Raw genomic sequence first — 12939 nt, 5'->3', positions numbered from 1 at the left:
GGTCATTAGCTCTTGTGCTCGTTTACTTAGTCTCGTGTGTCTGGGTCAATTCCTCTGTGCTGCTGTTTTGTGTCTACGATGGAGTCTAGAATGCGGGAAGCAGAGGCAGGCGGAGCTCTGTGAGTTCAAGCCCAGCCTGGTCTACAGAGCAAGTTCCAGGACAGTCGAAGCTGTTACATAGAGAAACCCTGTTTCACAAAAGGTGGGGGGGATGGAGTCTAGCTATGAAGAACAGGCTGGCCTCAAATTCAAGCTCATAGTCTTGCCTTAGTTTTCCAAGTACTGAAATGCAGGCATATGCCACCAAGTCTGACTGAGCCCAGCATTTTTCTCAACGAAGTCTGTTTCCTATCGGGGGTCCACATTTAGGGTGACAGGCCCCAAGTAACCTCTTAGAACACAGCCTTTAGATGTCAGATCCTGCAGTGAGGACTGGAGCCTCAGAAATCAGAACCCTTCACTCATAACCCCATGAGATCCTGGAAACCCTGGAGCCTAGGCTCAGGCCCTGCGCTGACCTTTGGGGCCACTGGGCTGGAAGACTTCACTGTAGAGTTCTGTCTGGTCCCATGGAAGCTGGAGGCCTACATGCCCGGGGCTCTCTTGACCCACAGAAACCCCTTGATCTAGTAGTTTTAGACTACAGGGCAGTGTTTTGCAGAAAGTTCTTCAGCTGGGGTTTGATTACTTCCTTATGATGTGACCTGGGACAGAGGTGCTGCAGGACAGATGGAGGCCCTGCCCTGTCCATCTATCTGATCACATGTGATTTCTCGCAGCTTTGATCACGTGGTTAAAGCTGCAGCCGCCCTATTTCTTAACTGTAATAGCCCCCTTTGTCATTAAAAAGCGGTTTCCATGGGGGGTCTCCATCCAGGGTTGACCCCTGGAGTTGCAGCATTTGTAGGAACCCACTGTTCCTGTCTCTGTAGACTCTGGCAGGACCCTGCCTGTAAACTGTTGACTCCCATGACATTTGCCATTTGCCTCTTCCTCAAGGGTTTACAGCCATCTACGAAAGCATAGGATCCCTGAGGCAAGTGCTGGAGGCCAAGATGAAGCTGGACAGGGACCAGCTGCAGAAGCAGATCCAGCAGATGCAGAAGCCAGAAACTTCCATGTGAAGAGGGCTGGGACGAGGACCTGGCAGGAGAAGAGATAGCCTGTGGGGCTAAGAACCAGACGCCTCTGCAGCCGGATCACGGCTGCGTTCTGGATCCCATCCAGGGTGTGCATGTGCCAAGAAACATGTTCTCATGGGTCTAAACGTTTACCTTATTGAAAACACCTTTATTCAAAAGTCTTCAGTACAATTTTTACAACTGTATTTCCCTATCTAAGTGCAGTTGAGCCCTATGCCCTCAGATTTTGAAAGGCTTTTATGAATGAAAAGAATTTATTTTCAATGCCTGATGCTCTAGCCAAGACTACTATTTTGGGAAAAAAAAAACCTGCCATGGTGTTTTTTTTTTTAATTAAGGAATGAATAATGTATTGCTCCTCACCCTACATTAAGAGAATGTCCTGGTAGATTAGAATTCAGCTTGAAGTCCACATCTGGATTGTTTTACTGTTGTCTATGCATTTAAAAAAAAAATGTTGGGTTATTTTCTTGTAAATCACCTGTCTTTTGTAGAGAGAAGAGATTTAACACTGGAGGGGGGGAATCTTGCCATTTATATAATGAAAATAGTTTTTTAAGAATTGATAACTGCCATATAGATTGCAAATTAAGTGGAAACTTACAACATGTATCTAGATCCCTCAAGGCACAAAATTTATATCCACCTAGTACCAGCTTTTAATATTTAAAGCTATTTTGGGACCCATGCACAGCCGGTGTAGCCAATAGCCATATATTTAATAATGGGACGGTGGCTCAGAGCAGTATGCTTATCATACAGTTAACTGTTCATCCATCGCAATGGACGTGAGGATTGTTCGGACTTTACGATTCACCTAAATGTTCCCCAAACAGACACTAAGTGCTAGGGTTTATAGACGTTTGTTGTAACTGTCTATTTGTGCCTTGGTTTTTATCACGCCACTGTACTGTCCCCTGTAAAAACAGAACAGAACATTACCAACAAAACAGAAAGTGTGGTAAACACATCAGGTCGCGATGTGAAACTGGAATCCTATGTATGTCCTTTTTAAGCGTCCTAACGATGTTTTCATTGTCATGACGGGACGCATTCGGCATCATTCACGGGATGGTTGCACACACTTTTGTATGGGCAGAGTCAGACTGAGGCTACATTTAGTGTACCGTGAAGAGATGTGTGTCCCGGCACCTTGGTCGATGTTTTCTTTTCGATCACCGTGTGTGAGTTGTCGAAGACTGGAGCCTGTGCTATTTGCTCGCTTGTGACAGAAGACAGCGTGGTGAAGTGTGAGGGCACCCCAGGAGAGAGAGCAGGAGCACTTAGAAGTTCCGGGAACGCCACCATATCTTCTCCTCTCCTCTCTCATTTGCAAGGACTCAGGAAAATAAAGATCATTTTCTATTTCTAGAATAAATCACAATGAGATTCTAACTGGCTCTTACTGTTGACCCATGTAAGGGACGCTGCTAAAGTACCTGATATTTCACTCTTGGTAGCTTGACAAATTCTGTTTTAATTTGGACTCATGAGAGGTTGTGTGAGGAGTACGAATCCATCACGCATTTCTTCATTTCCCCGGGCATCTTTGCATCTCTAGATAGGAAGGTCTTTCCGCCTGGGAGAAGTCGCTGGTGTTCAGAAAGCCCGTTTTCCCCTTTGTGTGAGGCTAGCCATGTTCCACGGAATGATTAGGCACAAGGCTCAGGACAGGGCCACACCCCCGCAGTGTCTCTGACCTCTGGGGGCTCTGAGGGAGAAGGATGAGCACAGATGACACCTGGGAAGAGGGGCACAGGGGACACCAGCTAACTCCGGCCCAGCAGGTGGTGTATGCAGGTGGAATCACCTAGGTGCTCACTTAGGTCTGCCTAAGTGTGTGCTGCAGACCTGGGACGGGGACTCTCCACCCTGGCCGCGTGGGGTCCCGCGGGGAGTTAGAAGAGTCACCGATGCTGAGCAACCTCCAGACTTAGTCAGAGCATCTGGGAGGCAGTCACCAGCATCAGTGCCCCCCCCCCCCCCCCCCCCCCCCCCCCCCCCCCCCGCTAAGCCCCAGTGTGTAGCTGGGAGGCCAGCCATCCAGTGAAGACAATAGAGTTCTCTTCTAGCCAAAGTTTAAAGGAGAATCAGCTATCCTGTCTTTTCCTTTACCAGAGATTTGCAATAAAAAGAATAAAATTTCCAAATATACGTGGCATGGGACTTTTAAATGGAAAGTTTTTGAGTGTGGGGTGAAAACTTTGGCAGGCCACCTGCCTTAGTAAAGATACCACTTGGCTTTCTTTCTTTTTTTTTAATTTTGAAAAAAAATTATTTAACTCCATATTTCCAAACGGGAATCTTTAAACAGATGGTGGAGGCCTGGCCTACAAGTCAGAATTAAAACCCATCATTCCTCTGGTTATTGCAGGTGAGGGTAGCTTACTGGGACCCGTGAATTTGAACCACTTGGCTCTCTTGAGCAATCTGACGCTGACATCCCAGTAGGCCTTCCAGGGCCATTGCTGATGGCATCACCCATGGGGAACCAGGGTCTCAGGTCCCTGCTGCCTCTGGAATCACACCAGTGAGCAGTTCCTGGCTGTGTGCCATGGACCCATGCTGAGATTTTTACAGAATCTTTCTTTAACCACACGCATTCGTGTGTGCGTGTGTGTGTGTGTGTGTGTGTGTGTGTGTGCGCATGAGCATTGGCTCGAGGATGTCAGAAGAGGGCATGGGGTCATCTGGAGCTGGAGTTCCAGGTAGTTGTGAGCCACCTGCCATGGGTGCTGGGAACTGAACTCATGTCCTCTGGAAGAGCAACAAGTGATCTCAGCTGTACCTTTTCCCCAGCTCCTGTGCTCAGACTCGTGTGTGCTCATTCCTTTTGTTTGACAGTGTCTAGTTCAGTACCATTTGCCCCCCCCCACCCCCCATTTAACGGAGAAAATCGAGTCACATAGAAAGGAAGCAGCGTGCCTCAAATCCTACAGCTCGTTAGTAGGAGACCTGATTCTGGTAGGCACCTGGATTACACATCTTGGTTTTCCCATCTGACAAGCCCTCACCGCAGCCAGACTCTGCCCTGCTATCTCATTACCTTTGTATTTTAAAGCCAGCGAGCTGGAGGGGGTGGCGGGGGAGGTGGGACGAGCTAGGATGCTAGCGTGGACTTTGAAAAGTTTAACAGGTACTTAGGATACTGAAGAAACCTGGGAGCTGGCATGAGCTCTGATATGCTACTAAGCACATTGGGTAGTGAGTGACCACAGGTCCCTATGCCAGAGATAAGGAAAGGACTCCTTTTGGTGGAGAGGAACAGGCTTCACAAGTTCCCGAGGAATTCTGGCTTTTATCTGACTCCCAGAACTCCTCCTACAGTTCAGGTGAGCCCATTTCTGGATATTTGGAATTTGGAATTAGAGTTTCCTTTGAACCTGCCAGGTTTGGGAACTCACACTCAGGTCAGGGGGTTTTGCTGTAAAGCATTTACCAGTCGAGGCATCTCCCCAGTTCTAAATTCACTAACTCCTGTATAGCAATAATTAACCTATTAAAAAGGAAATCAGGCCAGGTGGTGGTGACGCAAGTCTTTAATCCCAGCATTTGGGAGGGAGAGGCAGGAGGGTCTCTGAGTTCAAAGCCAGTCTGGTCTACAAAGCGAGTTTCAGGATAGCCAGGGACACACAGAGAAAGCTTGTCTTGAAAAGCCATCCACAAACCTGAGAATAAATTTAACCAGTATGTTAAAGACCTGTACAGTAAAATTATAGAACACCGAGAAAAGGAAGTAAGACTTCACGTTTGGCAGAATGAAGGTTGTGAAAGAAGCCGCATTACAAGACAACTATTGACCCAGTGCATTCCCATCAGAATTCCCGAGTCATTCTTCACAGAGACAAACAATAATTATAAAATCCTCATGGAAGCAGAAATGACCCTGAACTGCAAAGGCAACCTTGAATGGAAGAACAACCACCATGATGAACATTATGACCGTAAACAATGCAGGGAGGCAAGGGTTTATTTCAGCCGACAGCGCGGGAAACCAAGCAGGAAGGGAAGCAGAGGACACCATGGGCTGCTCACTGGCTTGCTTCCTGTCATTGGCTTATACCACCCAGGGCTGCTGCTGAGGGACAGCACCATCCACAGTGAGCTGGACCCTCCCTCATCGATCATTAATCAAGAAAATGCTCCATAGACTTGCCCGCAGGACAATCTGATGGAGGCAATTCTTCTGTTGAGGTTCTCTCTTCCCATATGACTCTGGCTTGTGTCAAGTTGTCAAAAGCTAACTGCCGGGAAGGAGGTGCTTGCTACTAAATCTGATGACATGGGACCCCCATATTGGAAAGAGTGAACCCGACTCCTATAAATTGCCTCTGACCTCCACATTTGTGCAACTGCAGGGGTGGCCAACAAATGAAAACATTTTTTAAAAGGCCAGGTGTGTGCTTCTGAGCCCAGAACTCAGGAGGCAGAGGAGGGTGGATCTCTGAGTCTGAGACAAGTCTGGTCTCCATAGTAAATTCCAGGCCCAGGTGGAGTTACATGGTGAGACCTTGTCCAAAAATAATAAATAAACAGACACATAATTGACATAGGATATTGCGTCAAGTTAAAAAAGCTACACCACAAAGGAATCAATTACTGGAGTGAGAAGCCTGAAGAATAAGAAAAAAAATTGTCTGTCAACTTTGTTTAAATTAATAATTGGAACTAAAAGTTTAAATGCCAAAAGAACAAATCAATCAAAACTTCAATAGAATTTTCAAAAGAAATCCAATAAAGTCATGAGAAGTGTTCAAAGCCACAATTAGCCACCAGAGAAATGCAAATCAAAAGGACATTGAGGCTCCATATCATCTCAGCGAGAATAGCTGTTCTTAAGAAGACAAACAAAGGGAACAAGACAATGGCTCAGTGGTGAAGAGTACCTAACCATTCTTCCAGAGGACACAAGTTCAATTCCCAGCACCCTTATAAAAACCTCACAACCGTCTACTACTCCAGTTCAGGGGATCCAACACCTCTGCACACACACAACTTAAAAAATAATAAAAACTAGAAATCAAGCAATAGGCCAGGCATGGCATCCTAGGCAGGAGGACAGAAAGTTCAAGTCTAGCTTGTGTTACACAGTGAAATTGTCTCAAAGGTCAAAACAACACAAATGCAGGCGAGAACATGGGTAAAAGAGTGAAGAGATGGCTCACAGTCAAGAGCACTTCATATTTCTGCAGAAGACCCAGATCTGGTTCCCAGCATCCACATGGTGATAACTCTAGTCCCAGAGGATCCAACACCCTCTTCTGGCCTCTGTAGGCACTACACACAGGTGCTGCACAGACAAAGATGCAGGCAAAGTACACATAAAAATAAAGAAATGCTCATAAGTAATTTTTAAAAGAAACACATTCTGTTATAGGAATGTAAACTAGTTCACGTAGACATTGGTGAAATAACTCCCATATGATTTAATCATCCTGCTTCTGGAAGCAGTCAAAGTTCACATGAGACCGGAGTGCCCGCATATCCGTGTTTGTGTTGGTACTGTGTACAACAGTGGAGCCATGGGACCAGCCAAGGCGCCCATCGCTGTATAAACGGATGAAGGGAAGGTGGCATAGTCTTCAACCATAGTGGAGAGTGGAGTTGCACCCTTTGCAGGGAGAGGATCATATTAATCACTGGAAGTCAGACTCCTAAGCGCAAATATCATCTATTTTCTCTTATACATAAAATGTAGAATTTTGTTTCAAAGACATCAAAGTAGAAGGGAAACCACTTGGGGAGAAGATAGGACCAATGGGATGAGTGGGAAAGAAAGGGGGTAATGGGGGATGAATACATTGAGTACGTTCTATATTTGTGTGAAAATTTAATGATACCTACTGGCTTGTACAATTAATGTATAGTAATTTTAAATTATTGAACAGAGTCTGGGGAGGTAGTTCCGTGGTTTCACAGTCAGGAAAAGTCGAGTTTGGATCTCCAGTCCCTATATAAAAAGCAGGCTTTGTGGCATGTGCCTGTAACTCCATCTCTGAGAGGACAGGCAGGCAGGTCACAGGAACTCATAGGCCAGCCCTAGTCTGGCTGAAACTGAGAGACATTGTTCAGGAGAGAATCTGTCACAAAAAGTAAGGTGGAGAGTGACAGTGGAAACCATCCTGAGATCAACCTCTGACCTCCATATGCGTACATACAAGAGTGAGTGCAGCCGCACACACATGTGTAGACGTGCATCACACACACACACACACACACACACACACACACACACACACACTTGAACAAAGTTATCTTAAGTAAAGGCCAGGAACTGAAGAAATGGCATTAAAAGCACTTGCTGCTCTTTTAGAGGACCCAGGTTCAATTCTCAGCATCTCAACGGTGGGTCACAACCAACTGTAATTGTTCCTGTGAATCCAATGGCCATCCAGGCACATATGTAGTACATGGATATGCCAGCAGACAAAACACCCATAAAACACTTCTTAAAAATTTAAATAGCGTTTGTGTCATCTGAGGCCATTATTCATACTCTGATGCAACAATTTATAAATATTGGACACTTTATTTATCTGTTTTTTTGGTTAATTTTTAATTTTAGACATATTTTAACCAAGTATTATTTAGCCTGATAACTGAGACCTCTGGCTCTCCCTCCTTTTCATTTTGCATTAAGTTCAGGGCTTCTCTCACCTTTCCCTAACCCTAACCCTGACCAGCTTTATGGAAATCTGGGACTAAATGCAGCAATCAATAAATATGACTAGCTTGTCTCGGACATATCTGATGGCTCTGGATGGTCTGGTCTGTTTTTTTTTTTCCTGTCATTCTTGGTTTACTTTGAAAACTCTGTGGACTCAGCTTTTCTCAGGACTAGGTAGAGTCAGCAAAAAGGGGCTTTTGAATACTGGACTTCAATACTTTGATAGCTGGACCTTGGCAGTCGGCCTAGGGAGAGGAAGTGGTCAAACCAAGAAATAGACCTTGGTAGCTAGCTTTAGGAATGTAACCTAATGGTTTTTAGCAGGGAAGAGGGAATGGGGGGCAAAGCACAAGACCTGCCAGAGCCATGTTTATGCTCTGGCTGGCTAGAGTCCCTTCATTTTGGAGGAAAACAGTATGTGTGTGCAGGTCACAAAACTAGAAGGGGGAGAGCCGAGCAAGTGGGGTGCTGCACAAACCCATCCAACTGAGTTGCATCCCTAGAACCCAAGTAAAAGGCAGAAGGCAAGAAGCAACTCCACAAAGTTGTCTTCTGACCTCTACACACATTGTGGCGTACACACATGGTAATAAATAAACAGACTTAGAACTAGAGATTGCGAGATATACGGAGAGATCCGGAGACGGGTAATGGAACATGCATGACATAAAAGCAGAAGTAGGGACTGTCTGGGGGAAGAAGAGAACCAGCTAGAGGGAGGGGAGGACTGAGGGAGAGGCGGGTGGGGAGGCCCATGAATTAGAATGACTACAATGACATGAATGCGTGGAAACGGCTTACAGAAACCCAGTATTTTGCATGCTAACTAAAAACATTGAAGTGTATTGGTTACTTGGTACATGGCCCTGACAACATGCCTGACAGCAGCAACTCAAGATGAAAGGTTTATTTTTGGCTCACAGTTCACACACACACAGTTCATTAAGACATAGGCCCGCAGGGCAGCAGAGGCTAGGCTACTTGTCACACTGTGTCTGAAGCCAGGAGGAAAGAGGGGGGAATGTTGGTACCCAGCTTATTTTCTCTGTTTTATTCAGTCCACTCCCCTAGCCCATGGAACTGTGCCACCCATATCTAGGATGTGTCTTCCCACTTCAACTGGCTTAATCTCCCTCACAGACAGGACCAGGAGCTTGCTGCCTAGCAGACTGTAATCTCAGTAAGTTGATCATCAGTATTAGCCATCACAAGCAGGGAAGGAGAAAGGGAGGAAGGAAGGGAGGAAGGGAGGAAGAAGAAAAGTCACTTACAAACCCTGGAAAGAAGATGAAGAGGTGTGTCGGCTTGCTTCTCTTGCATCCAGCTCATATTTGGGTCCCAGCACCCACATCAGCAGCTCACAACTGCTTGTAATTCTGTTCCCCAGGGGATCCGATGCCCTCACTGGACTCCACGGGCACCTACATGCATGTTGTGCTCACACACACAGTTATACACACACAAGTTTTTCGTTAAAAAGAATACACTGACTCCGAAGAGATGGCTCTGTGGGTAAATGTGTCTGCTGCCAAGCTTGATTACCTGAGTTTGGTCCCCAGGACTCACATGGCGGGAGAAGAGCACCGGCTCCAGCAGGCCACCCTCTGACATCCACATGTGCACAACTGTCATGCACATGCAAGCCCACACATATGCACACAAAATAAATAAATGTAATTTAGGGAGGCTGGAGAGATGGCTCAGTGATCACGAGTATATCCTGCTCTTGCAGAGGACCCAAGTTCAGCTCCCAGAACACATATTAAGCAGCTCATGAATGCTGAAACCCCAGCTCCAGGGGAGCTCCAGGGGATCCAGCACCCTACTTTACTTTCTTCTGACCTCTGTGGGAACCCATATACACAAGGCATACACTCACACGCACATAAGTAAAAACAAAATAAGTTGGGGCTGGAGAGATGACTCAGCTGCGGCTTAGCTGCTAAGAGCATTGGCTGCTCTTGCAGAGGACCTGGGTTCCATTCCTAGCAGTCCCATGGTGGCTCACAACCACCAGCAACTCAAGTTCCAGGGCATCCAATGCCCTCTTTTCACCTCTGAGGGCACCAGGCATGCATACGGCACACAGACACACATGCAGGCAAAAACGCTCATACAAATAAAATAGAAACAAGTAAGTTAAAAAATAAATCCTTAAAAAATTAAATGTGATTTAAAAAAATAACGGAAAAAAGAACAAAAAGAACTAATTAATGCAATTTTGTTAAATAATCTTTCTGAAGAGTCTGTATTTAGGGGTTAAATTCCCAAAAGGAAGATAAGACAATTGGGACCACTGAATGAAGCCTTCCAAACCCCTCCAAAGCAATTTGGGGGGGGGGGTCTCACCTCTTTCATGTATTATTTTGTGTAAGGTGAAAAATACGTTTTTTGCAGGTTTCTCTTACAGTTGTTTCAAAATCTAGAGAGAGTAGATTTATCTGATTTCACAAGACCCAGGAACCAGAGAATCTCAGCTCGGCTGTTTTAAAAATGAATCCAGAGCCAGTGTTGACCACCAGATGGCGAAAGAAGTTAAAATTTCAAGAGCCAGCTGCCACTCTTCCCTCCTTCAAAGGTCCTAAGGATGACCCAGGCGGACTCACCCCCCCACCAAGAGCCCTTCTCACACCACTGTGTTACTGTCCTTATTCCCATTCTCAGAAAGAGAAACTAAGTCTGTTTGATTTTAAAGTTTTATTACATTTTGTTGTGTGTGGGGGGAGGGGAGCGCTGGGGTGAGCATGCCGCAGCATGAATGGAGATCAGAGGACATCTTTTTTTCCTTCCTTCGACCACGTGGATCCAGGGGAACTCAGGAACTCAGGTTTGGCAGCAAGTGCCTTCGTGGGCTGAGGCATTTGGGTGGCCCCAGTGTTACTCATGTTAATTGATTGCCGTCTGTTTGACAGGCACGTTAAAGTACATATCTCATTTTACGGCCCAGTGAGCGAGAAATTCCTGCCTCCGTTTTACAATAGGAAAATGAAATCTCTAGCTCGGTTCTGGGTATTTAGAGAGTCTAGAGGGGCTGAGTACCCAGCTCTTGGCTTCAGGCTTTGTGGTTTTCTACCACAATTTATGACATTCTGGTCACTTCTAGGAAAAAAGCCCTGTGTCGGAGCCCTGTGCTGTGGGGCCGCGCACACAGGTCTGCATTTCTTAGACTTTGAGAGCTACAGAAAGCAAGCAGGAGAATTTGAAACATCTGTGTGTGAAACGCGTGCCTTTGATACCAGGTGGGAGGGAGGTGCACATGAAGCAGAAGAAACACACAGCGAGCAGTGTGTTGGTGGCTGTATCTCCCGATGGTCAGAATGAATGGCTTTCTTCAACCTCAACCTCTGTATGCTAAACAAAGGGACCGAATCCTCACAAGACCTGACATCATTAATAATGCCACTTGCATTGTGGGTTTGGCGTGCTCCCTTTGTGGCCTTTTCTAGAGGTTCATGGGAAGAAATAATTGAAAAGGTAGATCTGGTCCACCATGATATGGCAAAGAAAAGATAATCACCTTATACTATGAATGTATCACCCACCTCATGAATATTCATAAAAACTCCTTCTTTACAATCCACAATGCAGAGCTCACAGGACAATTCCCTGCCTTGGGGAATTGTCTTTAGAGAGTCTGCTTTGCTTAGCTTTGCTAAATAAACTTCTGCTTATATTGAGACTGTCTTTGACTTAGCTCTTTCCTTTAGAAAGACAAGATGTGAGCCTGCCGGGTGTGGGTAAACAAGCTGGCTACCACATCTGCCTACCTGGGTTTGATTCCCTGAACCGCCACACTCTGGAAGGAGAGAACAGATTCAAGTTGTCCTTTGACCTCCATTTGTGTAGGCAGGCAGGCAGGCAGACGTGCATGTGCACACACACACACTCCACACAGCTCTCTGATAGTCAGGAAAATGCCAAGGTCCTTGGTTTCAGAGATAGCAGTTACATAACCGTGCTTCAAGGATGCTCGGTCACAAAAGCACAGCCGACCTTTAGGCACAATTACCAAGAGGTAGAAGCGGCCGTCCTCGGCTGGCACACATCTAAGTCCTTGTCAGGTGTCTCTTCTCTCACTGCCCCTCTTGCCGTGTGTCCTCTACTGGTCACTGTAAGTAGACCTCTCAGGTGATCTTTTATTTTGAATGTCTCTCACTGAAAATGCTTGATAGAGAGATGGCTCCTCTTCAAACTGTCAACTCCAAGTCTTTTCGATCCTAACTCCCGCTCAGAATGCAAGCTATTATCTGGTGTCTATGTGGAGATTTGAATCGGAACAGCTCCCATAGGTTCATATATTTGAATGTTTAGTCATTAGGGAGTGGCATTATTTGACAGGGATTAGGAGGTGTGGCCTTGTAGGAATAGGTGTCGCCTTCCTTGTTGGAGGAAGTCTGTCACTGAGGGTGGGCTTTGGGGTTTCAGAAGTCCAAGACAGGCCTAGTGACTTTCTCTCTGCCTGCTGCCTGCAGATATGGTTGTAGAACTCTCAGCTATCATGTCTGCCCACCTGTCACTATGCTCCCTTCCGTGAGGATGATGGGCTAAACCTCGGAAACTATAAGCAAGCTCCAATTAAATGGCTTTTTTTTTTTTTTAAATTTTGGTCTTTAATCTGAATTTCAAGGCCAGCCTGGTCTACAGAGTGAGCTCCAGGACAGTCAGGGCTACACAAAGAAACCATGTCTCAAAAATCAAAACAAACAAAAAAGCTTTCTTTTGTAAGAGTTTTCATGGTCATGGTGTCTCTTCACAGCAATAGAACATTGACTAAGAGTCTAGAAAGTGGGTGATTGATGAGGAATCTTTGTCAGCCGATGATCTTTAAGAGGTGGGACCAGGTTAGGGAGTGATCTTTGGGTACTTGGAGAAAAACACCGGGTGGCTCAGGGTTCTCTCTCTCTCTCTGTCCCTGTCTCTGTCTCTCTCTCGTTCCTATGCTACACAGCTGAGCTTGGACTTCTCATTCTTGTTTTGTGAGTTTGCCTCTTATAATAAAAACAAAACATAATTTGTTTGCCTTGGAGTTAGCCTGGTATTTTTCGACCTGCATTATTTCAATAGTTGGCGCCTAACATGGGGTTTGCGTCCCCCCCCCCCCCCCCCCCCCCCCCCCCCCCCCCCCCCCCC

General features: G+C 46.0%; 1 protein-coding gene across 1 annotated transcript in view; it reads left to right on the top strand.

Moving 5' to 3' along the window:
* The window catches only part of Fam81a (family with sequence similarity 81 member A), a 53468-nt gene extending 50931 nt beyond the window's left edge, over positions 1-2537 (top strand). Inside the window, exon 9 of the mRNA XM_050126030.1 lies at positions 1000-2537. Coding sequence (XP_049981987.1) covers positions 1000-1124 — 125 coding nt within the window. The 3' untranslated portion in view covers positions 1125-2537. The remainder of the gene's footprint in view (positions 1-999) is intronic.
* The last annotated feature ends 10402 nt before the right edge of the window (positions 2538-12939 follow it).

The sequence above is a fragment of the Alexandromys fortis genome, unplaced genomic scaffold (genome assembly GCF_014885135.2).
Source record: "Alexandromys fortis isolate MF-2015 unplaced genomic scaffold, M_Fortis_MF-2015_v1.1 scaffold_22, whole genome shotgun sequence".
Classification (NCBI taxonomy): Eukaryota; Metazoa; Chordata; class Mammalia; order Rodentia; family Cricetidae; genus Alexandromys; species Alexandromys fortis.
This window is presented reverse-complemented; position numbering and strand designations above follow the sequence as displayed.